Below are 27855 nucleotides of genomic sequence, written 5' to 3' on the forward strand. Positions count from 1 at the left end.
ATTCTTTTGTCCCAATTCTATATAGTGGCGACGCAACGTTAAAAGATCGTAACCATGGCAGCGGCAACAAAACATCACGATTAAAATGCAGATGGTCGAGATGAACGGGTTTCATTCACTCTATTCGTTACTTGTGTAATGTGGACAGGTGAAGCACAAAATTTATTTTCCTCTGCAGGTGCTTACAGAGGAATGTGGTTAAATCACTTCCTTGTGGGCGGAGACTCGCAGGTGTGTAAACCTATTTCAGTAAGTCTCACTTCCCTGATTTTCCTTCACAAAGCAGTACAAACCATTTATTTGCAAGTCAACTCTTCACGTCAGAAGGTAAAAGTCTATCTGTTAAATGAAATTATTTTTGATTATTGATTTTCTGTTGACACACAATTGATTTTCACCAACTTTTTTTCTTTTTCAGGCAGAAAAATGCCTTATAAAGACTTTCTGCACTGGTGGAATGAATCTGTCAATGCAATGGATAAAAAGGACTGGCAAGGAGCTCTGGAAAAGATGGAGAAAATCACTGAACCTACTTCCGGTACTCACTTCAATGCTGCATCAGCACACCTGTGTCTGGGACAGCTGGACGATGCCCTTCAGGTGACCCCAACAAACCCCTTTGCAGTCGCAAGGGGCAAACGGGAAATGCAATTTTGGGTTGTATGCATTGATATTTTTTGGGATAGATGAGTAAATCTCATCTTTCAGGCTTTGGATCTCACAATTGTCAAGGATCAGCGTCTCTCAGTTGCCTTCTTCCAGAGAGCGGCAGTAAAGATGCAACTTGACAGGTGATTGAAAGATTCCATTTCCTATTCATTTTGTTAATAGGGATTAAATGAAAAGTAAGTGTGTTTTTTTCCCTTTAATTTGAATGGATCATTATTACTAAAATGACCGATTATTTCTAATTGTATTAATTCGCTGTTGCTTTATTTTGTCTTTAATGTTTTTTTTTATCCTGCAGATTGGAGGAGGCTCTGTCTGACTGTGTCTGGGCCCAGAAACACTTACGAGGAAATGCTGTCATTGACTATCGGCAACTTGGGCTCCGTTATAAGCTCTACAGCTGGCAGGTCTGAAACTGGCTGTTTTCTTTTTCATGAAAAATTTGCAATTTAAGCCTTTAGAAAGTTAGCCTCAAATTTAGGAAGCCAATCTTTTCAAATTTCCCCTAGCTGTTACACAATGCTGCTGCTGTGTACTGCCGAATGAACCAGTGGGAACAAGCCAGGGATGTTCTCATGTCAGAAAATCCTGGGGGGAATTTGGAGATGGCCTTGGACAGTGTCCTGGTGAGTGACAGTCATTTTCACTTCAAATTGTAGATGACAATATTTTTGGGGAGTATAAATCACACTTTGAATTTTCACAATTTGGTGGGTGTTGACAAATAATATCCTGCCATTAACTACTAACAAAATAAATGGAACACTAACTGAAGAAATTATTAGCAAACAACATAAACATTGAAAATTATTTCCATACCTTGTGCATCTTGGGGGGTATAAAGTGACTGTTTGTTGGTCTGTTGTTGGGTAATTTGTTATGGAACGGTTACTATAAGTGCAGCCTGTTAAACGGGTAAAGGCGTCCAAATTTGCCTTGTTTACTAACCTAAAAAGGGCAATATTCCATTTCTGTGAGTAAAGCTTGTTTTCCTCTGAACACGCAGAGAAAAGAAATGATTGCGCCTCTCTTGGTACCTGAAGGTGTGGTGTTTCGTCCCAGGAAAAAAGAGGTGGAACAGCTCAAGCAGAGAGACTTCTTGGGAAAAGCAAAGGTGTGCAGAAATGCAGGGGGGGAGGGGGGTATCTTGTTGTAGAGCAAAAACATTTGAGTTTGACTTTTTAACAAAATGTTAAAATTCTATTTTGCCTTCTACCTGAAGGTGATTTCCTCCATTATTCCAAATGACGATCATGGGGGATTTGAGCCGCTCAGGTTACAGGTGAGATTGGACTTATTCATTTCATTTCTTTGTTGCTTTTGTTAGAAATGTCGCCCACTCTCATCCATGACTGTAATCATGCCCTTTGTAGAAACCTGGTTACTATCAGCCCAAAGTGGAAGGCGCCGAGTGAGTACTCTGATTTTTGAAATAAAATTCCATTTTACCGTATGAAGCCAAGCTTTGGGGGGGATTCACTATGAGCTATTGGCTATGAGCCCTTACAAGCACTTATTGTCCAGTATATTATGTAATTCAAACTTTCTATGAGTGTTGCCAGCTATTCAAAAGTTGACTTTTCCTCAATGAATGTCATGAAAACCCTCATTTATGGGCAAGTGACAGTTTTTTGGTCATTGAAAAAAACTACTGAAATATGATAAATTAGTATTGTGTATTTTTGGAATGAGTTTTGCCAGCACTTTTTTATATGTCGTGCATTGAAGTGAAATATTAATTTTAATACCATCAAATGTCGTGACTGCATAACAGGATGTCTCGCTACATGTGTATGACGGTCCCTTACATGGCTCGAGGCCCGGGCCACCTGACAGTGCCCGGAGGTGCAAAGGTGTTTTTATTTGAAGATCAGGACAAGGATGGGATGGCAACAGTCATATATGATGGACAGGTAAGAGGGAGAAATGGACAATAGGAAAGTGTCAGTTGCTGATTTGATTTTTTTTTGTTTTCAGAGAGGACTTGTTCCAATGTCTCTGTTAAAGCAGCTGGATAACAAGATGACCAAAAGCAAAGATGGCAATGTAAGTCATTTAGATACTAAAAATACACAATGTTTTTTGTGGCAGGTCTATGCTAATTCATTTAATGCCAGTCCTACAAAGAAATAATCTCTTCTGGATTCTGAATCCGGGTAAAGAACAACACTGAAATTTATACTACTTAAATGGTAACCTATTCTTCTGAAAAGATATAACGGAACATAATCACACAAAAGTTAAGATGAAGGCGTACAAAAAGTTTAGTTCAAAGGGTAAGAAAAAAAGGATAAAACCTACAAGGCCATGAGAAAAAGTAAAAAGTAAAAATCTAGCTTGATTGAAGGAAATATAGTGAGAGCAATTTTCTTGTTGGTTGAAAAAACGTTAGTACTTCACCTGTTTGTTTTTTACAGAAACTTCCATCTGGGATTCCACTCCCTCCAGGACTCAAACCACCCACTCGGCCACATAATAAGCCTAGTGTGGCTCCGCCTACTTATGGTAAAATTAGAATGAAGATGTTTTCTGCTCGTGCTTGCTTAGCTTTCTATTCACTTGATAGTATTAGAAGGAACGTTAAAGCAGTTTAAACATCTTAATGATCAACACACTAAAATTCAACTCTAATATTTATACATTTTTTAAAAATAGAATGGAATGAATACATTCATATGTATCCGATGTTCAGAAGTTAAAAATGCTTCACAGTTTGTAAAGTGCTTCAAAAGGTGTACCATCTAATACAGTCTTTTAGCATAACTATCAACTCTAATTAGCTTTCACTTAATGACTGTTGTAATAGTAAGCATTTTCACTACAGCCATGAATTTATGCAGGGGCAAAATTGCCTTCCGAGACACCACCTCCATCCTACTCAAGTGCCACCCACACTCAAGTGCCAAGCCCAGTGCCCCAAACGTACGCGGCTCCTCCATCAGCCAGAAATGAGGTAAACTGTCCCTCAATGACAACATTTTTCTGCCAGGAAAATAGTGACGTTTATGGCGTACTTTAATGGAATTGCCGCCTCCTTCCATTTTTTTTTCTTCAGCATTTTGACCCTGTCGAAGAAGAAGAAGAGGAAACAGACTATGTGACCGTAAAAGTTCACTACACGTACAGTATGGCCATGTCAGTACCTTCAAATACATCATACAATGAACTGAAGGAAGAAATTGCTCAACAGTTGGACCAGCCGGCATCTTCTTTATGCCTCAGGTCAGGCTATTCTATCTAGACAATCATTTTTTCCCCCACATGTTCACCTCTCTCACACAATATTTGGGATCCTTAAAGATGTACTCTTTCTCTTATCAGACATAAGAAGCAGGGTTCTCGAGCCCTGGTGCCACTTGAATGGGAATTAGATGTAGGAGGGACCATACAAGAGATCTCAGAGGCTGGCAAAACCACTCTGTGGTGCCGGGTGAGGATTCTAACACAATTACATGTTTAGTTTTATTTCGACTATACAGAGTCCGCTTCCAAACTTTTAAAATACAGAAAGTAGTATATAGTGATATGGACTTGGGGTGTGTATTGCCTCATTCGTATCACCATTCGCTGGTCACGTTTTAATAGCTTGGATATGTAAATGACATGGGCCAGTAGGTGGTTCAAAATCATACACAAGTCAAACAATTAACATATTTGTATTTGTATTTCAGATGGAAGATTCCCTGAGAAACCATTCTATACTCTACCAAATGGTGGCACTATATGACTATTCAGCTCAGGGTCCAGAGGATTTGGAGTTCAGCGAAGGGGACACCATTGACATCCTGAGTGAAGGTAGCATAACATAGTTTTTTTCTATCTTTTTATGATATAGAGCTTCTAGACAGGACAGATCCTATTTGCCATTTTTAGGAACACAGTAGTTGTTACAAAGATTTAGATAATGGCAAATAAATCCATCAGATGCAGCAGGACCAGCACCATGCTTTAATCTGTGTTGACAAACAGGACAGTACAGAAAACATTAGGCGGGCGCTAGTTAAGTTCTTTCCCACAAAACTCAACTACGTATATGTACCTAAAGGCAGTTGACATACCTGATTGGTTAGTTCAAATGACATCACAAGATCTTAGATCGCTTTATAATTTTTCATTGTTATGTTTCTCTTTCTTTTTTCTTAATAGTGAACGAGGAATGGCTGGAGGGACACTGTGCGGGGAATATAGGCATTTTTCCCAGCAGCTTTGCCACGAGGGAAACTGAAAACATATTGCAGACATCTCAGTTTTGAATTTTACATTACACTTATCGAAGTATCCATTCTTCATTTCATATTTGTGAAATATGGTATACTCATTTTGTTGGGACCTAGATGATTAACATTTGTTAAAGCTGTTGAAAATATTGGCTGATGCCATGTGGCAGAAAATTGATATACCTATAATTTGTGTGATGATAACATACTGCTAAATAATGAAAATTAGAAGTTGTACTTTAGCCTAATTAAATTAGTTGTGTTAGCTGGATTTTTATTTTTATATATCCCCGCTGCCATCATGTCTCGGTAGTTTAAACAAAAAAAAAGTTTAAAACATTTAATTTGCACATCAAATGAGTCATTTAATATAATGAAAGCTTTAACTGTGGTCTAAAGTTTTATTTTTAATCCTTTTTATACTCCAACACAAACACCATAAGAGCTAGAAGGAAAAAAAAACAATGACACTATGCAGTCCACACACTCAATTTCCTACATGCATGCATGCATATAAATAAAGCAATTTGTTGACACTTTTAACAGTGCTAAGAATATTCCAAGGAATGGTCAAACACAGAAAAACATAGGAAACAACGTATATCACTTCACAAAAGCAAAGCCCTACATAAGCCTGTTCCAATAAATAAATAAATAAACATCAGATGAGCATCTAAGTATCAAAATACATTGCCATACAAAGAAATATGAATTTCTAAATCAACATAACATTTAACTAGCTTCCATTTCAGTCTTACAACTATTTTCTCAACATCTCGTAATCTCATAAAACATCTAGTAGATAAACCCTTAAAATAATTCCCTATTATTTGACTCTCTTAATATCTACATCTAAACTATTTCACATATAGAAATCACCATGTACACAATCAAGACAATTTTACAAATAAGTTACAACCCTGCGCCATAAACATTAACCAAACAAAATTGACCATAGTCAATGACAGAAAAAAGTGAGCGAGTGCTTTATATGAAATAAGAGTATAAATTCTGTGAGTAGAATGGATTTTAAAGGTCATTACAGTGGTTGCAGGAAATTGGTGTTTACTTAAAGAAAAAAACCCAAATCCTCAATTCAAGATGCATTTAGACGCATCCACATACAGTCCACAAATGAAAGAGCAATTAACTTTTGCCTATCACTGTGCTGACTCCTGCTCGGTGATTTCAGGTTCTGCATTGGGGTCCAGGAAATCGGGGTGTTGTAGCTCCTTCAGATATTTGGGAGGCGTAAGAATGTGAGTAGACCCTGCACAAGAACCCAAAATTAATTCACACAATTTCTGCTCCATTATTTAATGCCTCTGTAGGCCTATATAAAAAAGAACTTACCAATTAGGGCCTCCCATTTGCCATTGGCTTGTGTGACCTCATAGACACAACGCATCTCACTGTAGGCCATGCCTCCAATAATGAAGACAATAACTCTTGGTCCAGTCTTCACCTCTGTGGGTCCCCGGTTTTTGTGCCAGTTACCATAGCGGGCGCTACTGTATTCACAAAAACAAAAAGGGAAATGCCGATGAACAAACTTCTGCTGGACATAGTAATCAATAGAGGTCATTGTGGTGTAACAGGAAACAATGATTCATGCTATGCAAGAATTAGAAATAAAGAGTGCTGTGATATGCTCACCTTGTCGGAGCGCTGGCTTTGGCTGATACTTGTCTTTGAGAAATGTATGGGTATTGCTTCACGTCCAGTTTATCCTCAATGGCATCCTGTTGGAATGCATATTGGATTAAGCATCTTGATTTGTGTGGGTGGCATTCAAGGACGTTGACATTAAGAAATTGAGAATGTGAAATGGCATTGCAAAATGATTCAGCGCTAATGTTGTCATGATACAAACAATGGGATTTCAACTGGATTTAAAACTAAACATTTTTAGATTGGGTTTATGTTCATATAAACATTTGAAGAAAAAAAAACATTTGCCCGTCAACGAACCTCAATGAGGTCTTTGACAAGTGGTGTCCATCTTGATAGTTGGTAAGTGTGCTCACTGATTCGCTCTTTCCGGTCTGGCTTTTTGGTTTTCTTGGCAGTCCCCTGCAATGGAATTGTTATGTCACAATGAGCAATTTGTTCATCCAATGACTGAGCGTAGAATTCCATTTTCAGCCTTACCTCGGAGACGATCGGCACTCCCATGTGCGCCATGTTGGAAATGATATCACTGTCCTCTGGTGGAATGCTGGCATGCTGCAGCAACTTGCACAAGTTTTCTTCGGTTACACCTGACACACATGCACACACACTCCACAATTTAGAGTATGTAATATGGTTTGGAAAGGATATCCAAGTGAAAAATAAGTGCACTGACCATTCTTGAGGAAAATATAAAGCAGTATGATGCGGATCTTATCGGCAACACTGACGTTGGTATCCAGTAAAATGGGTACAATAAGCCTCATGGGATCTTTGATTTTCTCGCCCTCTGCATCGGTGCCCATCGCTAGGTCCTGCATTCAAAGATCTTTTCACCTCTTTGCGTCTATGCATTTCATTAAAAGAGCCTGTTACCTGCTCCACGCGGCAGAGTTTGTCAACGGTGCCTTGGTAGCGGTTCATACAATCCTCAGCCAGGTGAAGATGAGTTGAATACTGACAAGATGAGGGTATTTTTGTGGATGAGTTTGTCAGTTTATCGTAGTAACAGCTATGGGGGGGGGGGGTGAATCATTTCACTAAGAAGATGTGTGCTCGTCTTACTTTGCTTAGTTCTTTTTGATACTGAGGCATTTTCTTCAGCATTTGAGACAGTTCCTTCATTGTGGTCTGAAAGACAGAAGAGTGATTCATGATTTGAATTGACATTTAACGTCCTTGTTGGGCGTAAAAGTCGATTGGATGTTTTGCTCATTACCTTTTCTCCCGTGTTCATCTTTTTGCTGGCAGAAAATTCTTTGAGGGAACGAGTCACAGCCCTAAATTGAGTCAGAGTATTGAGGATAGTTTTATTTGATGAAGTTTGAGTTTTGGGAGGTATAAATAGGGTAGTATACATTGTAGCGACTTACGTTGAAACTTCAGCAATGTGTTTGTGCCTCAGACTCAACCACAAGTCATCGTCCTCATCCAATATGACGTCTTTTATTCTGGTTTCCCCCATTCCACTGGTCTCAAACCTGAAAGGGAAAAGTTTACCCTAGCAGCAATGATCGCTCCATTGGAATTCTTCCATTTTGATATGTACATCATACATGTTAGTGAATATTGTATGGTGGCGATATACAGTACTTGTAGACGTCATTTTCAATGCCGAGCAGGTCGTAGGCCATTGCCTGAAGAGTGAGCTCATGTAAAAGAGGTGACACAGGATCGAACCCTCTGTCCAGGATGATTAGTTGACTACGGCTCTTGTCTGGTCCCTGGAGAAAATCAGGACAGATGGGAAAAATACTTTAAACATTATGCGTAGACTTTGCTTCCTTATGTGTGTAAATTCATATTAAATCTGTGTAATTAGTCGGTCTTTGAAAAGTCTGTAGGTATCTTAAATATCCTAATATTTTGATTCCCACGTAGGAAGACATTGGCGATCCCATAGCATTCTTTTTGTTTTGAAGTAGTGTTCTAAGGATTAGGGTTAACGACAGATTAGTCTGTAAGAACCTTATATCGGCCTGGTCTTTTTCAAGCATCATGTGGATGTACAGAGAGACACATTACCGCTTGTTTTGGCCAAATTGTATCATATATTGCCCTGACATTTTTTAAATTTAAATGACTATGAATCTGGAAGGTAGAATACATGTCATTTATTGAAGTCAAATTGGGTTGTATATTTATTTTTCTTTGATTAATATTTCTCACCTCCCCCATGGTGGGGTCGTCAGCTTTGTAGCCATCTAGCTTGTCTTGCAGCATTTGGGCCAGAACTGCGCAGTCTTTATACTCTCTGAATAACACAAAAAATAATACATGTACAGTCTGTGATAGCAGGGTTTTTTTTTTAAACATTTTAAAAATGGTCTCACCCTCTGTATCGGATTCCAGGATATTCTTTTAGCGTAGCACATAAGGTGGCGATCTGTTCAGCACAAGCTTCAAGCATGTTGTTTTTCACATCTGCTTTGAAGGGACTGTAGAAGTCCTGAAAGGCATCTACTCTGTCCAGGGAGAAGACCTGTAACCAAGACAAACCAATTGTATTGGAATGGTTTCTTATGGAGGACACCAGTTGAATAACTGTTGTTGTTGTTGTTGTTGTTAGATGCAAAGACAAAATGATTTCTTTAGCCATTTATAGAAATATTGACTTACTTGAGATTCGTAGGGCAGAAAGGCGACATGAATCTCCGTCAAGGCCTTCATGGCTTTGGAGGCGCGAGAGTTGGTCAACAGACCAAACATGGAATCTGGAATTGCTGTTAGAAAAAAAAAACGCATTTAAATTCCATTTTTTTAAATGATTGTATTTTGTTTTGTGTTACTCACTATCGGTGAAGAACACATGGGCCGCTCGGTACCTTGGAGAACTCGGGTCTCGGAAGTCGTCAATCAGACCTTCAACAGACTGTCGACAGAGAACAACACTCGTGTAAAATTGGCATTTCCAATATGATAAAGATATATATAGCAGCAATTTCTCCTCACTTCATCTGAGGGGGTTATCAGATAAATGGCTTCCATGCTAGGCAGAGGTTCCCTTCGCTTGGCAATGTCCTCGACAACTGTGAAAAGAAAGATACTTTTCAGCCTTCTATCAGTCGTGAATTGACATTAGAGGAGATCTGATCACGATGACTCGCCACATTTGGCTGCGAATGACCACTGAAGGATGAGCATCCACCGCCAGGTTACGTGAATTTGCACCTCTATGGTTGTCATTTTAGGGTACTGTAAATTTAAGATCCTTTATTATTATTCCTATTATTTTTGCCCATTTTTCAGGTTACTTCCTCTTGGTTTTGGGGCATTTTAAAGTTCCTTGTTAACTCGTTGGCTGCCGCTGACGGCACTGTTTGGACTGAAAGAACGAATATGACTGTGGATAAGAAATTGAGTACTCAACACTGAACTCACAAAATTTTAGTGTGGAAAAAAAGCATTTCATTCTGTATGTACTGTATGAATAAGCATAAATAAGAAGTATTTGTTGTGTTTCAGATGGATTTTCAGCCGTAAATACAGTGCTACTTACTGGTGATTCCCTCTGACATGATGTCTGTCATTTTACAACAGGAAGAAATCATCCTCATGCTCAGTTTGTCGACCACCAGAACCTACAAATGACGGAGACCCAAGTCTTCATACCGTGAAAGGTAAGGCTTTAACAAGCAGAATTAAGAAGGAAACTTTCTTTACTTACTTTCCATTTTGCTTTTTCTCTTGCTTTCTTGATCACACCATTCATTATCTCTGTGAAGTGAGAAAGACTATTAGTTGAAAAAAAAAGAAGTAATGATCCATTTCTAGTTTTGACAGACTACTTTGGCCCATTTTTCTACCTGGAAAATTGTTGGATACGCATAAAAAAAAACAATTGATGGATTTGGGTGTTACCTAAATTTATTAGGGGGTTGAATTGAACTATTTTAAGAAATGACATTTAATTTGACGTGTTATATGCTTGTAAGTATTCCCTAAAATACATTCTGTGCTAGTGGTGCCAAAATTCCAAATAAGGTCACAACGTTGACTCAAAAAGTGGATTTAAACATTCATTGGGCAGTAAAGAAATTGAACCAAACAATAATAATGATAAAATCAAATCACGCTGAGGTGGGTGGATGGGCAAGACTGATATGGCGTGTCCCAGTTTCCATCACTGGGATTTAGCAATCCAGTCTGTCCTCCGTGGAGGGTAAACGCAATCCCTGCCTCTAATCTGCTTCAAATCCGCTTAGTCCGTGCAACTCTTCTCATCGTAATTTCAGGGCAGTTCTATATCATCTCACACAACATCACAGGAAAACATCAATCCTCATTGAGACATAAATGCACACTTATAACTCACTAATGTACTAATTGCAGACTTCCTTATGCGTGTGTGTGTGTGTGTGTGTGTGTGTGTGTGTGTGTGTGTGTGTGTGTGTGTGTGTGTGTGTGTGTGTGTGTGTGTGTGTGTGTGTGTGTGAGAGAGGCTTTTTAAATGATGACTGTCATTAACAAATCAAGTTTTATTACATGTTTTAGCCTAATGAAATTCACAATATATAACCAAACGTATTTTGATAAAACATTATTTAGAGGGGAACTATATTAAAATATTTATTATTGGAAACATTTTGATCATTTTTTTTAGCATTTTAAACAGGCAAATATGCAAAATAAAAAGAAAATTTAAATATTATTGAAGACTATTACCATGATTTATTGTGTTTTTATACTTTAGCTTCTGATGATATGTAATAGAAAGCATTTGCACATTGAAAATTGAACAAATGAGTAAGAAAGATCAATAATATTGAAATATTTCTTACTTTCGCTAACAAGTGCCTTTAGTCCAAAAGGTGCCATGTTTGAGTCCTGGTGCGCTTTCTTTCCTCTTTCTGCTTGACGGCGCTTTTCCAAAATAAATAAATAAATAAAAACACTGGGCACTTCTCCGAGTGACGTAAGACAGACTGACGTCACATTCTGCGCTGATTCGTACGTTATCGTCGCCGCCTTCATGGATGTGGCAGCACTTAGAGTATGAATAGAACATTATTTGCTGTTTAGTTGAAAATGCAATTAATAAAAAACAGACAATGCTGAAACAATAAATGTTTTTTTAACAGGAGCCCCAACTTCTTAAATTTTCTGGTGTGATGTGAGCTGTCACCGCTAGAGGGCGACAAAGGGCTGAAAACAGAAGGGTGATGGGATCTCTTCATCCATCCTCTTCTCCTTATGCTCAAGATGTTGCGGGGGTGATGGAGCCTACCCCAGGCAAGCAATTGCACGGTATATACTGTTTCATATGATTATGGAAACTGTCACATGTTTAATCACAGTAATGTTTTTTGATTTGTTTTTTGTGAAGTCCAAGTCAACTCTAAAATTGAGTATGCTACCCGTGGCCCTGACAAGTTTCAATCTTGACCATCTGACAAGAACCTGAGGTCAGTTCAAATCTAGGACTCGTCTAAACTTCAGCATTTTTACTTTTTCTTGTGGGTCAGAAATCCTGAAACATAAGACAGACACCTTACATAAATTTCCCCAATTTAAAATGAACACAAATGTGATTTCATCAGGTCTATTTAATTGAAGCAAATGTAGAAATAAAACCAGCATATCCAAAAAGGTCATCCAGTCCACTAAACAAAGTAAGCAGCTAACTCAGCCATTTTGTCTTTAGGCCTTTTGGGAGGTCCGCGACGTCCCCTTCCTCGCCCTCGTCCTCGTCTGGCGCCTCCACCTCTGTGCATGGGGTGCCTCATGGCAGCATGTTTGAGTTCCACCAGATCCTGGAAGAGCGGATCGCAGAAAACGCAGCCCGTGTGTTGCGTTTCACCGTCCGGCAACGGGGTGCGAGCTTTATTGAAATCTACTGTGACCAGGGACGCGTCACACGCATCACAATTCTCTTGGGCAACCTGAACAAGTAAGAAACACACAACAATGAATTATGGATTCGCCAATGAACCGTCACTCTGCATTTAATTAACCAAGAGTTTTACCTGCACTCTATGTGCATGTTCAAAGAAATGAACAACCACGTTGCATTTGTTGCAAGACATTTTCCATTTTGGCCCCGAAGTTGGATCCAGCACCAAAACGCCACTGTCACACTCCACGCATTGTCCAATACCTAAAGAGTTGAGTGAGTGCTGACAGGAAGGATGGGTGCATTCATTGCAGCCAACATCTAGAATAAGAATGCAAGACATTCGAAAAAACAGGATTTAAATATACACATTAAATACAATGAGTCAAAACCATTTGATAAAATCTCAATTATACTCCTATTTTTTCTACAAAGCCTTTTTGTCATTTTGCAAGATTCTAAATGCATCTTACTCTTTTTTGTGTCCCTGAAAGGTGGGTTGCTGTAGCAGTACGGACACAGTGGGTAACTTTTCCCTCGGGTGCCTGAGGTCCACAGTACAAGTTCAAAGTCATCCAATGGACAGCGAAGTTCCTTGTACAGTTTGATGGCTCCATTTTGGGGCAAACTATAGGTCTCATCGCAGTGGGAGCAGTGAAGCCGGCTTGGTTTGGCCTGCACGTTAAGGTAGGAATGTCAAAGGTTTACGCACAAACATAAAACACGTTACTATAATTATACCCCTGGAGAATAAAATGTTCTTTTTTTTGTATTGGACAGAATTGATTCATCTGATCAATGGCCTTTAAATATTGGAAATGTGACTCACTTTTATTTTTTTTTTCTTGTCTGGCAAAAGGCTTTTAAGTACTTGACAATGAACAGAAAATAACTAATTCATAACGGACAAATCCCAGCCAGTCGATGACGACGGAAGCTACTTTATATGCAGTTTTTTTCTTCAACCAGTGCAGGGACACCTAGTAATTTTGCTTTTCTGATTCATTGTATTTCAAATGGAGGATTTAGTTTGAGTAAAGTTTGGACTTTTCATTTGTCAACTTTAAGAGAAATCTAATGCATAGTGTAAAAAAAAGGGAAAATAATCATTCCAGAAAACTTAGCTAATTGCATATTGAATTTTTTCAGTTTTTATTTTGCTTTCTGCAACTCCAAATGAAAACCTTTTTTTTCTCCAAACCTCATCCTTTTACTCACTAATCCAATCATATTCAAATAATTAAATAGCCTCCCTTTGCTTACCAGAATGAATTTCATGAAACGACGACACTTTCCACAACGCGACATTGGCTTTCCTGAATCGGCGATTGGCGAAAAAGACACTTCCATCAAATCATCCATTCCTGTGAATCCAGAGCACCATCTTATCCATTCAGAAAAGGGGGTTGTCTTCAAGGCATGGCTGGAAGTCAACTCACCACAGATGGAATCCACAAAATAATGAAACTTCTTCTTGAAGATTTCCAATGCATGTTGGAGTACGTCCTGGAAGTGGGCCTTCCCAAGTGCAATTAAGGTCAGTTGCTTTTCCACCGCACTGCGAATGCTAGGTAGGACCAGCTCTGCATCTGTCATAGACACAATAGCATATGGCTGTCTATAGAGTCGCTTTGACAAAATATTAAACAAGGCATGGAGAAAGTTTGACATAATCTGAGACCTATCTTGTAGTAGCCGTGGACCAGGACAATGCCCAGGTTTGTAGGCTTCAATTTGCGTCCATTCTCAACGGTCACGTAGTTCCTTTGACAGACGTTGTTGATGTGGACTGGAATGCTAGCATCTGTACCTGTGGGAGAAACACAAAAAATGTGGATGTTACCATATTTTGGGGGGGAACCCAGACACAAATATTATCAATATACTAATATTTATAGTAGACACTGAGTGCTGAAAAGTACCAATGCCGTGTTTCTCCATAAGAGTGATGAGTTCAGCTTCGGTCAAGTAGTCTGGAGGACCCGTCTGCTTTTCCAGCAGCTTGATATCTTCTACCATGAAAACGTCACCACTTTCACAGTCGGGCAAGGCTTCTTCCAGAGGGATGCCCTGCCATGGCATAAAAGTTGTGAAACCTAGGAAAAAAACAATAGGTGAGCCTGACAATATCGAGGAAGCAGAGAAGAGTTGAGCTGGTGGCAGTAAAAAGTTGTTTTTACTGAAAGATTTACCAGGGGAGATGAGTGTTTTCCCACTACACGTGAATACTTCGGTGCCAATGTTGAAGACAATAGTTGTCTGGAGGTACTTGCAGTCCGGGCTGACAGTAGCTATGAAATGTTGTGTTATGTATTCATAAAGGCGCCAGCCATCGCTTCCTGTGGTGAGCAGAGGGAAACCGCTCAAAGTTGAAAATGTCCTGAACTGTGCCAAAAACGGATTGGATTTTGTTTGGAACCAAATAAGTGTGTTCAGTCACTTAACATTTTTTTAAGAATTGACTGTCAATCTAGCAAGTAGTATACATTATTGAATCGATACTGAGGGACTCTGAATGGTCATTGAAGGGTGAATATTTACAGGAATTTGACATAAACATATATGGGAATATTTTCCATATCAAATCTTAGCTCTGAGACGGACCCAATTCTACTTCTGAAGCAGCACGCATGGGAGTTATAGGTGGATGATCCCCAGCATCAACTCCTTTCTTGGGTTGGTTTATTCCAGCCGAGAGGAGATTTTTAACCTGGTGATGAAACACACATGTTTGGGGTGCGTTATTAGGATCACAATGCAGAAATTGGGAATCAGATGGGACTTTAATAACTGATAACTTGTGCTCTCACCTCCTCTCCCCACCAACGATTGTTGATTTGTTGTTTCAGAGTTCCCTTCAGGTCAAAGTTTTCAGGATAGTGTGTTGTTTCTGTGCGAGGATAGCTAATGTAGCCCTGAGTGTACAAACGCTCAGCAATTTGCATGGTATGCTGAGGACCCATACCTGGGACACAAAAAAAAAGAAATCAGATCAAAATACTTCACTGCTAACATTCCTTTTTTTCTATTTATTGTACATTTTTATAGGCTGGTGTGAGACAGAACTATATCATGTAGATGCTGGCTTTTTTGTTCTCAAGTAGCAGAGTTACTAAATATAGACATTTAACACAAGGAATATCTAAAAATACATTATTTTAAAAAAATATCATACCTAGGGAAGAGCTTGCCACTCTCAACATTTCTACAGTGTTTAAAGCCTGTGGTCTCTGCTTGGCCTTCTCCTTCTTTGTCACGGACTCCACCTGGATTAGTACAAATGATAGGATTTTCATATTTTCTGACATCATAACAAGTCGAGCTTGGTTCTCTAGTGACAACACTGGCAAACCGAAGACAGCAACTCATTGACAGGGATATTATACATATACAGACTACTACTTTATACTTGCCAGAGCTTCCTTGGATGTCTTGACCAGGTTGACAAACATTTGTCCCACCTCCTTGTCAAAGACCTTAACCCGATTCCAATCAAGAGTCAGTGGATTGTCCTTTCCTTTAAACACCTAAGCAAAAATGAAACATTTGAGTACACCGCTAAAACACTTGTTGGTATGAAAGGTGTCTGTGTTATTCACTTTTGCTTGTATAACCCAGTAGTTCTCCGGTTTAAAGGACTGGATTTTGTCATGACGTTCCACGCAGAAGCCAAGAGTTGGGGTCTGGCAGGGTCCAAATGATATCAGAGTTGAGTCCAGATTTCCATACTTTCCTTGGAAATATTTGGTTTGGAAGCTGAGAGTGGGGTGACATGCAGATTGAAGAAATAGGAGTCACATTGCTGTGATATGGTGAGATGGAGGGACAGAAAATGAGTTGGGACGGAAGACAATGTACCGAGTGAAGGCGCAGCCAATGCGTAAATCCAGTTCTTGGCGCGCATCCACCGAAAGGGCTTCGTTGCGGTTGGGTTTTCCCAGGGTATTCATTGCCTTCCAGATATCGGTATCAGTTATGGAGCTAAATTTGGCACGATAAACTGTTTGCTCCTGAAGCGCCGACTTCATCACTGGTTGGACAGCATCGAGGACCTTGGTGTAAAAAAAAACCCAAACAAAACATTCTCATAAGGTTAATTAGTTAGTGATCGACAAATGTTTACTAATGGAAGGAGTTCTCTACTTTGCGACCATTAGCACCATTGACATAAGAATACAAAAATGTTTAGATGTTAGTCTGACCTCAAAACAGATGTTCTCGCCTTCTTTATCACAGTCCAACCATAAAACCAAGTAGTCACAGCCTCTGGCCTCCATCTGACAAAATGAGAATAGGCAAAGGGTCAAAGATACAAATCTAGAGAAGTACTACTCATCCAGAAAAAAATATATTTGACATACTTGTAGGAATTTCACCATGTTGAGTTTGGGGTTGACTTCTTTTTTTTCAGTTGGAGCTTGGCTAAAAAGTTCGGCGGGGTCCACCTTATCCCAGTTGTTGTACTTTGCTTGAAGAAAAAAAAAGGTATTATTTTCAGTGGATTTTATCATTAAAAAATTGAGAAGTCATTCTTGTGAATTACATGCTTGATAAAAAATTATTATTTTTCCCTTTACAACTTTAAAATGTTATTGAAAGCTATAATGAACACGTTTTTATTGCATCGTGCATGGGCCATTACAAAAACACGATGCAGAATAATACTATGATACAACTTTATTTGAAACCATTAGTAATAAAACCAAAACCAGGCATTACTTTGAAGAAGAATTCAATGGGTTATCAAGTCACATTTTCAAATAATACCCACCAATAAAATCCAAACTCATCACATGTCCACAAACAGAAGTCATTTTGTATCGGACTGTTTGGTCCTGGAAGCTGCCGGTGAATTCGTGCACGGAACATGATGCGTTCAGACCCTTGCGACTTGTGCAACTTCCTAAAAACAGAAAAGGGAGTCTTAAAGACAAACGTATGGCACTTTAAACAAAAAAAAATCATAAAAAAATGACATAAATATGAATAAAAGAATAGAATACATTTAATCAATTAAATGATCCAATTCGATTGTGTATACAAAAAAATGGATCTTAATTGAGGGAGTATATGGCTACTAAGTAATTCTAAAAAATATAAATACGAGTAAAATTTGTTGGCCAAATCTTAAGAGTTTATAAATACACGAATGCATAAATACGCAGAAAATGACGACATCATCTTCATTATAATGAATCGAGGCTCTTTTATAATTATTGAAAATACATTTCTCTTTCCAGGAATAAAAAGTGCTTTCATTTGCCACATTGCGACATCCACTGTGAATAAAATTCTTCCCTCAAGGTTGAATATTAATTGATAAGGGACGTGAATGTAAAATCATGAGCAATCCACGTCCCCTCATCAACATTTCGTACCGACTGATGACGATTGAGAAATGCATTTTAAAATTCATCTGACCTACGAGCATGTACAAACACACGGGGATAAAAAGGGCCACATCAAGAATGGTCGCCAAAAGTCTTGCCAAAGGATGCAGTGAAGACCAAAGACGAAAAACAACATCAAGAACTAAATTGCACAATTTTAATCGAAACTCTCGTTCTACCCCTGAAAAATCTAATGGCAAGGATTCAGGTAAGTGGCATTTACAATTTATCGTGTTGAGGACTAACAGTGTTAGTAGTATCTGTATATGACAAACTATAAATACAAAATCCTGTGTTATTTTTTTTGTCTTTAGCTGCTGCGTGTATTTTTGCTGAGCTTTCTAGCTGTCCATCAGTGCCTGACTATGACACTACAGAGCCAATGTCTGGATGATTCCATCTGTACGTACAATTTTGAGGATTACTACAGCCAGATGGGTAACTTGCCCAACCGCATCAATGAGCGCAGTATCGCCCCCTGGGAATATATGTGAGTAGTATTTCTTTGCATGAAATAAGTAGATATATATGGGCTGCATGACTGAAATACTTGATGATGATATGATGAATGATCACATCCATTTTGCCGAGGTAATCACGTTGATTTTAAAGTACTGGTCCTTTTTTACTCTCTCCCTTAATCAATAGAGGGCAATTGTTGTTATTTAGGCAGGTTAATTAGACCTAAATCTTTGGCTTGCCCATGGATGGTAAGTAATATTGAGAAAAGAGGCTGGATACAGCATATTCTACATTTTAAATGTAAATATTGCTATCATTCATTATCACATGGTCCCCCAAAAAATAATCGTACAGCCCTAGTGTGTGTATATATACACACAACTGTGTACAGTATGTATATGTGCATGCTCACTACTTTTTCTGGTCATACTCTGCTCCTTAGAAAAAACATAGACTTGAACCGGATACCTCAGGTGATAAGTGAAGCCAGTTGCCACACCAGCCACTCCTGCAGGGGTCTCGACAATACTTTTGGTCTGGAGACCATCCCCGTAGCCCTGAGAATGCCCGTCCTTAAGAAGAACCCCAGCTGTTTTCCGACGGCAAGCTACTCCTTGGAGTTTGAACTCATCAACATTGCTTGTATATGCGCTATTGCCAGACACAGCTGAACATGGCGGTGGATGACATTGTCATCTCCTGCTAATGTTAACTGATGAAAGGACTCGGGAGGGGATTACAAAGATGGAATTCATATTCTGACAGTCTAACTGTGTGCATTGCCTAGTGTCAGAAATAAAAGAGTCAAATAAACTACAGGTGGGGTTATTTATTGACGGTATTAAATCGCAATGGATTCTGATTCTGTGATGGCAAATTTTCAATTATATTATCATTTTGATGCAATCATAGTTTGATTGAATAAGCAAATGCTGCTTCTTTGTCCCAAAAGAATAGATACTAGACATATCTAGAATCTATTATTTTGGGAAAAGGAAGATCTAACTTAACAGTGATTAGTTTTACTTCTGCACTATTACTTGTCCATCAAGTTTTTATTCCTGGTCCAACACCCAATAATTTATGAATGAAAATGACACATAAAGAGATTTTCTCAACTAAAGCAAGAATGCATTTGAACATAAATCCTTCTGGTTCCTTTGGTAAATAATACATTTGCAAATGCATGCGTGAATATAATCGATTGTTCAAATTAGCGCCTTTGATTGTGCAAAACATTGAAATCTGATGGTATGTTTACAACTTGAAAGTACACGGATAGGAACATAAATGTGGATTGAATGACTATCTGTAGAGATTAAATGATGTATCGGTACAGACCTTTAGAGAGAATTTTGGCTATGGACTGAGCCAGAGAAGGCTTTTCCGCCACCATCAAAACGGTCCTCATTTTGCATTAATTGGAAAAAATAATACAAAAAGTAGTTGCTCTTATCTTCCTCGTCACTGTTCAGCCTCTTCTTCTGTTTAAACTAGTATTTAACAATTTTTCAAAAATGCAATACTCCCATCTACTGGACTGGCTAGTGTGAACCCGAACAATCGCGATTTTGTGTACAGTTTATGTGTTTCATGGGCATTTTTATTCATGTTGTTTTGAACAAAACACCATATGGTTTATAACTACTATAAACTAGCAATAATAATGTCCCTTCCATAGTTACCCCATGATTGTTTACAAACAGCAGTCTAACGTCAAATCGATAAGGATCTTTATAAAAAAAAAACAACGCAGCAATATTTATTTTTATGTTCTCAAAAAACTCGGGTGCTTTTATATAAAACATTTTCTATGTATATTCATAAAGAGGAGCACTGTATATATTGTACGTTAGGATGAGTGTTTTAGATATCGTAAATATTGGACTAGATGTGTAAGAGTCGTGAAGTAACTCTGGCATTTTGCATCTTCTCTAATTTGCCCTACTGCTAAGTAGAATATTTGATTTTTGCCACTAAAATACTATTAGCTTGCTGAAGTCAAGTTTAAAAATGATATTTTTTGTGAGAAATATATTTAGTAGGAAAAGATTTAGATTAGTTGTTGAATGTTTAAATTGCAGTAAATCGACTGCAGCCAAACCATTTGATGCAAAATGGCTTACTGTTAACGACGGTACCCAGTCAGATGACAGGGCGTATCATGCATCTACATTCGTAGCCATGATATTCGCCATGCGTGACGCCTTTTTTGCGTATTGTTGCATGTAACGCTGTGATTGGCCAAAATTATGGATGAGGTTCCACACTGAGGGTCGCTCACGCTTCCTGGCATACAAGCGACACAGCAATACAACTGAATCATGATGGAAATGAGATGCTCATATCTCGTCAAATCGTTGGTATTTCTTCTGTTTTGGTTAAAATGCGAGGGGAAGGAGTCGGAGTTTCAAGATGTCACCTGCGGTTCACTGATAAAACTCTTGAACACCAGGCATAGCGTTCGTCTACATTCCCACGATGTCAAATATGGCTCAGGTAGGCTAAATGTTTCTGTTAATTGAGGTGAATTTAAAAAAAAAAATCATATATAACTGTATTAATATCTAAGTCATTTTTTTTTATCATGGTATATGCTATCCGGCAATTAAGGATAACGATGTGCAGTAGTAGGGTGACAGCAGGTGATTTTATTTTGTATGTATTAAATAAATAACTACGTCCACAATCTAGGAATGTTTTGATCTATCTTGTCTCACGACTCAGGGTTATGATTCAAAGGTAGTTGGAGGGCTAGGAACACTGGAAAAATTAAGATAACCCCGACTCTGCAAAAATATGATGCCTGTTTTATAATTCCCATCAGCATGTTTCATTCGCTTCTGAATTTCAAAATAAAATACATTCATTATATGGCTGTATTTGTCAGGGAGTGGACAGCAATCTGTGACAGGAGTGGAGAGCGCCGATGATGCTAACAGTTACTGGCAGATACGAGGAAAGCCCGACTATCCCTGTCGGCGTGGAACAGCAATTAAGTGTGGTCAGGCTATACGATTCACACACCAGAAGACCGGTCGCAACCTTCACACACACCACTTCAACTCCCCGTTGTCTAATCATCAGGTAAGAAATGTTCATTTAATAGGCTTAGGAGTTTTGCTTGTATTTTTTTTACAGTGCGAAAATTCCCCAGGGACCTAAAGATGCACCATAATGAGATCCCTGGGTAATTCATAAAATGTGCCAAGTGAGAAACTGTCTTGCAAACCAGACAAAAGGATAATATAGATGAATCAAAAACAGTTGTTCCAATGGAAAAATTCCCCCAAAATGCTGTACAATTGACCAGATTGTTCTATTACAGGAGGTCAGTGCATTTGGAGAAAATGGCGAGGGTGACGACTTGGACGTTTGGACAGTGCAATGTGATGGTACTCACTGGGAGCGTAATGACGAAGTCCGATTCAAACATGTAGGTACCAATGTTTTTCTGAGCGTGACGGGCGAGCAGTACGGCCCCCCCATCCGTGGTCAAATGGAAGTGCACGGCATGCCCACTCCAAACCAGCATAACTGGTGGCAGGTTATGGAAGGTGTATTCATCCAGCCCAGCCAGGATCCCTTCCATCACTCTGCCCATCACACTGAACTCTGAAACAAAATCCACTCATCACAAAACTTGTCCATGGCTGTGCTTTGCTAAATTATTTCATCCGGGTTATGATTTGGTCCCTTTTTCCCCGTGTTTGCATTTTTATAAGTTCGGAGTGATGTGTGGTGGAAACATTTTGATATTAAATCCTATTTCAAATATTTTCAAAATAGTGGGGCATTATGTTTATTTTAGTTATGCCTGTTTGGCACATCCAGGTTTGTACCGCAATGACTGGGGTTTGGGTGTGTTCAAAAAACTAACTTTGGGTACTTTCTTTTTCCATCTTTGGTGATCCAAATAATGCTAACTTGCAATTCTATTAACATTAGTCAGGATAACTCCAAAAACAGTTGTCAAAGAAGGGATAACTGCTGTACTGTAATTAGTATTGCACCTTGGTCAATATTGACTAATGTATACAAATTTAATTCAGAAACCTGAGAACTAAAAAGAATACATTGCGTGAATAACTGGTGATAAACTATTGTTTCTTATTGAAAAACTGTACTTGTTTGTACATTTCAAATAAAACCTAAAACTGGTTTCTCCCAGTCTTTTTTTTTTCCCTCCCCCAAAATGCTTATTCCATATTGGATAAAGCAGTATTCAATCAAAAAATATTTATATTGGTAGATAAAATTCAGTGTGGTTCAGCATGGTTAAAAATGCTAAAATCATGACAAACATCACAAATTTACTGTCACATTTTATTTCAGTGTTGCTAAAAATATATACAGTTATTACAGGCAAAAACATGAACAATATAGCCAGTCAATGGTTTAGAAAGAAATCAATGATTGACTTATCACAATAAAATGTTTAAAAATGTTTTCACTGTTACTTGACATGCTGTTTATTTACAATAAAAAAAATCATAAGATACACCTCATTCATCTGTATCGTGCTTCAGGAATTTAAAAAAAGTGAGCCCATTAAAGCCACACATATCCCGGCTACCGCAAGTCTAAAAATGAATGACTTTTGTAAAAGCTTGTGGTGAGTCTTAAAAAGGGTCTTAAAAATTGGTTGTGCATAAAATCTTGATATAAAAATTATTCAAAATTTAAGGTCGATGGTCATAGTTGCTGATCATCCTTTTGATGTGGGATAGCTTGGCCCGGAGAAATTTGCATTTCTTCTTCATGTGCTGATAATCATCGGACTGCAATGAAAAGAAATATCCACCAAAAAAAGTTTAAAAATAGGTCATTTCAGTCAAAAAAAAAAAAAAACGTGGCAGACATTTTACATGACTTACTTGCTTAATTTTCTTCAGTTTTGTGTACTCATCCATGGCATCCTGGAAAAAACAAATGCAAGAAAACAAAATAAATACATTTTAGAGCCTTTGAACATATTCCTCAACGAGAAGAATGTTAGTCCATTTAAATGGGGATCGTCGAATTTTGATTTATCTTTTCAAGGCAAACAAGATGCAATTCTGAAAGCGTACAAGTCTATTGACTTAGTCAAACTTGAGTATGATCTATTCAATTATGCCAAGATCCTGAGCCAAATTTAATAGGATGGCAGGAAAATAATCGATTATAGTACCACCAAAATGTATGAGAAAATGTGATTGTGCACATGAAATTAGCACAATGCCACTTACCAGATATTGTGGACTGCCCTCTCTATGCTTGTCCAGTTCTTGATCCACATCAGCAAGGGTCTGGTTGATGTTGTCCAGCTCCCCTTGAATTCTCTTGTACTCATTGTAATCTCGCTCAAACTCTTGTTTGTAGGCCAGACGTTCTTCTTCATCAATAATGGAAGGAAACAATCTATAGAAGTGAAGAAAATGTGAACAAAAAAATGACCAGGCAAATCAAAATATCGTGTTTTACTTACTTGCTGAAATTCTCCTCAAAGCTGTCCCCTAAATCTGCACCAGTATCGTAATCATTCAAAGCCCGAAGGCCATCCACTGAGCCGGAAATATCAGAATTTCTGCAAACAAGATTCAGATATTTGGTATTATTTTTGGGTCCAAGTCGGAATAAAGATTAAGGAAATAATTCATTCAATAAGTCATCGATTTAGTTGGTAAATGTGTAAAAGATTTTAGGATTCACCTTTAATGACTTGTAAAAATACTACACGGAAAATTAGAATATCCTGAAGGGCTTGTTTTAACAAGGTGAAAATCTTAATGAGATATTTAAATTTGCGTGTAGTGGCTCAATAAAGAGTTGTTTTCAACTTTTATGTAAAAAAAAAAAATAATCAACTTTTTCTTGCTAGTCTCATTTTTCAGATAGCAATATATATTACTTTGTTTTTAACTTGCCAATTAGGCTGCATTGCTTACCCTGGCAAGTAAAGAGGCTTGTCGTGCTCCATTTGATCAATATAGTCTGGAGGTGCACCAACTTGATCGTTATAGTCATTCATCAGCGTTTTTGGTCCACCTGACACATTTTTGACCTGTAAAAAGAGATCATGTAACACTACTTGTTTATAGTCGAGCATTTTTTTTTTCCTCCGAGGGTGAAAGAGCAGTTTGACGAGTCAAACTTGTTCCGGTACTCTTTGTATGCCGGAATACGACTACGTAAACAGGAATCTAATGATGGCCTTTACAGAAACGCAAATGTCAGTTCTGTCAGCTCTTTTGTTTTTGCTTTGGAAGGGAAATGAAGCGAGTAGAATAACCAAGTGTGAACCTGACTTAAGTCAATAACAATATGCAGTGTGAATTTTGGATTTACAACCTATTTCTACTTTATACTCAGTGTTAAAATCTCTTAAGTTGACCACACCCAGGAACTATTGTTGAAATTCTTCACGTGTCACACATAGCGACGTGAGTGGACCTCCAAATATTTCATAAATACAAAATGGAAACAAAAAGAAATGTCCGGTTTATTCTTATGTAGCATTTTTGTAGCCAAATCTAACAACCTTATCTACTATTCTGTGCATTTTGCCCCAAAATTGAATCTCATAGGTACTCACCCACTCTCCAATGCTGTGGTTGTCGTTGACAATTTTCACCTCCTCCCATAGAATTCGGTCCCTGCCCCAGCGCCTAATGCTGGCGCGGGTCTTAACAGCAAACACCAGTAGAATGATGAGGGCTACAAACACCAGGAAGCCCAAGACAATTGCGATGGCCTGCAGAAACCCAAAGATCAATTATCACTCTTCAACCAATTTCTTCCCAATGACCAAAAATTTGCATCTTAGAAGACATTCATTCTTTGTATATTTCAGACTGTTGCCCTTTATTTTCTCAGAAAATGTTCCCAAATCTTAAACAGTAGTGCTGCCTTGCGTATTAACGATTTAGACTTATACTTTTGGCAGAAATAACAAAAAACTATACAATGACCTACCAAAAGGTTTGATGTTTTTAAATTTATTCCATTATTTTCGGACTACCAATCCCATTTTAAACCCTGTGGCTCATATATGAACCAATGGTTTTCCTATTAATTCGGAATTAAATTCCAGTTAGTGCTGGCAAAAGTTAATCTCACAGAAAAAGGAATATAGATAGCCCCAATGTTTCTAATCAACTCACCTCTTGGGGCTCCACCACGCAGTAATGGTACAGGTATTGGTTGAGAAAGATCCCCTGGGCCTCGTTTTGATTTTGATACTGGGCACACAGCTGGCGAATCTGATTGTAGTAAATGGAACCCGTGGACTGGGCGGTGGGGTTTACAGCCACCAGGTACACAATGGTGGCAATGAGCATCAAAAATGCCAAGATGGCGCAGATGATGATGGTTGCAAGGTAGAACTTTGACGAATGCGCCGCCTTTTGTCTTGAAATAACCAATATAAAAATGACTAGCACGGCTATGAAGGTGATGGCGGCAATGGCGATGAGGAAGGCCTTTCCAGCCTTAGGATTCATTTGCGTGGTTCCTCCGTAGCCACTGTAGCCACCTCCAGACCCTCCTCCAAAACCTCCACCGATGCCCCCGTACGAGCCGCCGCCGTAGGAGCCGCCACCACCAAAGCCGCCGCCCCCGAAGCCGCCGCCGTACGATCCGCCAAACGAACCGCCGCCGCCCGGAAGCAAGGCACTCCCGCCGATGGCGTTCATGTCGTAGTCCCAGGCGAGCGTTGATGCCACACAGGCAAACACGGCCACGCACATGATGATGATGATTATACTAAGTATCTTCATCACACCTGGTGGTGAAGTCCAGCGATAGAAGTGGAGCATTTTGTCTCCAGAGCGGTAGGAATATGCCGGATTGGACATGAATTCACTATGTCTGTGTCTGCTGCTATGGCTGCAAGATAAAAAAAAAAATGGAAACTTTAATTCCAATTTGGTTTGAATTGCAATGCACATCTGATTTCATGTTCTGAGAGAATAATATTTACACATTTCACTGATGCGTAAAGCAATATCCTTAGCTCAAGCCATTTTTTCCACTAGCATCTTCCAGAAGAGCGATCAAAAATCTCCCAAGTTATTGACATAAAATAGAAATGTAAATCACAATTTTCTGCTCCTAATGGGCCAACAAAGACAGCATTTCCAAAATGCTCACACAAACTGTTTAGATAACCATTTTAAAGTGTTCCAATGAATGAATTGTCAACTTTTATAGAAAAAAATGTTTCAAAGTATAATGGAACTTGTTCCTTTTGATAGCATACTCACTGTTTGCTGCCATTCGGCTGGTATGGTGGGTTGCTGCTTTTGCCTGGCATGGTGAAGTCCACTTGGAATGTATTATACTACAAAATAAGGTGATCACTTAAAAAAGAAAATGAAGCATGGTCAATTCATTTTATGTCCATTTTTGGCACTTTAATTCACATTTATTTTCCGCTTTTAAATTACGGGATGAATTCACTCATTGTTGCTTAGCCTTTGACAATTACAGTCATTTTTCATAAATTGGCAGTTTCACTCATCTTAAAATATTTTAATTGGAAAAAAATCCCAGCAATATTTCTCCTTAGTTTGTTGGTTCAATCAAAATATTTTCAGCATAAGACAATCTGGTCCGCTGTACTTTGGGCACACTTTGTCTTTGTTTAAACATAGTACTATATTTTCTATTCAAGAAACCATCATTAATCAGCACTTTTTTGAACTATTTTTTTTCTATCAATGATCCCCCAATCTTATTCTAAACAAGGATGAACTGCTTTTTAAATCCAAAATGGCCATTTTTTAACAGATGTGAAATATAGCTGTACCATTTCAAATTTGCCAGACATTAAAATTCATCATGTGTCTCTCAAATCCCATCAGATTGAAACAATGATAAATAACATTACAAAATCTCAACTCCCCACAATTTTGTCATAAATGATCATCTGGTTATTTTCAAGTGCATAATTTTCTTTTGTCTGAGAAGACAAAACAGGAAGCAAACACGCAGGCATAGCAACTCAATAAAAAACATTTGGGAAGAAGCCACCAAATCACAAGTTTCAATGTTGTGCAAACGAATTAAGCAATTGAATGTTTTGAATATTCAACAATAATATGTTAACAATGTGCATCTGACACGATCATTATTATTATTATCATTATAATTTTGGCAACGTGAATCTTTCTTAGGGCGTTAAATTTAAAAATGATGAAAAACATCATGCGGGAACTTACCTTTCTTTGCAAGCTCTAGAAATGATTGATCACAATGACGTTGGGAAAGATGATTCTTGTAGTGCACCTGAGAGAAAATCGGGTTTCAAGGTGTGCTCATCACAGAAGCCCCGCCTTAATGCTACCTGACAAACCTGTTACGCTACTATATGCCCAATCGGCACATCCGTAAGATGCTTTCGGTTGTGACGTGAAACAAAAACATTTTTTTGAAGGAAAAATTCCTATTGTGTTTTGCTTTCGACCGACTGTGTTATATACCAACAAATACCGATACAAGTTTTGACAAGTTTGCCAATGAATATGTAGTACCCCTGAATTTGCATTACCCTGTCACAAATACATTTATGAATGAATGTATAAATGATTAATATAAAAAGATCAACGTTGATTTTAAATAGGAGCATTTT

General features: G+C 38.4%; 5 protein-coding genes across 5 annotated transcripts; 2 read left to right on the forward strand and 3 right to left on the reverse strand.

The window, feature by feature from the left end:
• Positions 1-106: 106 nt before the first annotated feature.
• On the forward strand, positions 107-5429 carry LOC144215916 (neutrophil cytosol factor 2-like). Its single transcript, XM_077745131.1, has 16 exons — positions 107-327; positions 419-600; positions 709-791; positions 968-1076; positions 1179-1295; positions 1676-1783; positions 1892-1951; positions 2043-2080; positions 2444-2582; positions 2647-2715; positions 3087-3174; positions 3510-3622; positions 3725-3891; positions 3991-4099; positions 4341-4464; positions 4816-5429. Exons 2-16 carry the CDS (start codon positions 427-429, stop codon positions 4920-4922), a joined length of 1605 nt encoding a protein of 534 aa, XP_077601257.1. The 5' UTR covers positions 107-327; positions 419-426; the 3' UTR covers positions 4923-5429.
• On the reverse strand, positions 5274-11486 carry LOC144215913 (syntaxin-binding protein 1-like). Its single transcript, XM_077745128.1, has 19 exons — positions 11339-11486; positions 10225-10274; positions 10057-10138; positions 9510-9586; positions 9351-9429; positions 9177-9280; positions 8891-9039; positions 8727-8811; positions 8151-8281; positions 7931-8038; positions 7777-7837; positions 7623-7688; positions 7434-7514; positions 7234-7372; positions 7038-7147; positions 6858-6959; positions 6543-6628; positions 6240-6397; positions 5274-6156 (listed from the first exon to the last, which is right to left on the reverse strand). Exons 1-19 carry the CDS (start codon positions 11373-11375, stop codon positions 6047-6049), a joined length of 1815 nt encoding a protein of 604 aa, XP_077601254.1. The 5' UTR covers positions 11376-11486; the 3' UTR covers positions 5274-6046.
• Positions 11487-12088: 602 nt separating this feature from the next.
• On the reverse strand, positions 12089-19740 carry LOC144215912 (DNA topoisomerase 3-beta-1-like). The gene is made up of 18 exons (XM_077745126.1): positions 19584-19740; positions 17162-17293; positions 16752-16858; positions 16593-16667; positions 16249-16442; positions 15990-16146; positions 15804-15917; positions 15566-15656; positions 15201-15355; positions 14995-15100; positions 14583-14729; positions 14313-14486; positions 14072-14200; positions 13830-13979; positions 13654-13754; positions 12864-13065; positions 12524-12711; positions 12089-12439 (listed from the first exon to the last, which is right to left on the reverse strand). Exons 1-18 carry the CDS (start codon positions 19651-19653, stop codon positions 12161-12163), a joined length of 2571 nt encoding a protein of 856 aa, XP_077601252.1. The 5' UTR covers positions 19654-19740; the 3' UTR covers positions 12089-12160.
• A 762-nt stretch (positions 19741-20502) lies between these two features.
• LOC144215937 (stromal cell-derived factor 2-like protein 1) lies at positions 20503-22403 on the forward strand. The gene is made up of 3 exons (XM_077745163.1): positions 20503-20741; positions 21133-21329; positions 21571-22403. The coding sequence occupies exons 1-3, from the start codon at positions 20567-20569 to the stop codon at positions 21859-21861; spliced, it is 663 nt and encodes a 220-aa protein (XP_077601289.1). The 5' UTR covers positions 20503-20566; the 3' UTR covers positions 21862-22403.
• Positions 22404-22554: 151 nt separating this feature from the next.
• On the reverse strand, positions 22555-27496 carry LOC144215922 (occludin-like). The gene is made up of 9 exons (XM_077745136.1): positions 27447-27496; positions 26489-26567; positions 25388-26111; positions 24820-24978; positions 24173-24288; positions 23713-23811; positions 23474-23645; positions 23120-23161; positions 22555-23023 (listed from the first exon to the last, which is right to left on the reverse strand). The coding sequence occupies exons 2-9, from the start codon at positions 26536-26538 to the stop codon at positions 22925-22927; spliced, it is 1461 nt and encodes a 486-aa protein (XP_077601262.1). The 5' UTR covers positions 26539-26567; positions 27447-27496; the 3' UTR covers positions 22555-22924.
• Between the last annotated feature and the right edge of the window lie 359 nt (positions 27497-27855).

The sequence above is a fragment of the Stigmatopora nigra genome, chromosome 22 (genome assembly GCF_051989575.1).
Source record: "Stigmatopora nigra isolate UIUO_SnigA chromosome 22, RoL_Snig_1.1, whole genome shotgun sequence".
In the NCBI taxonomy this organism is placed as follows: Eukaryota; Metazoa; Chordata; class Actinopteri; order Syngnathiformes; family Syngnathidae; genus Stigmatopora; species Stigmatopora nigra.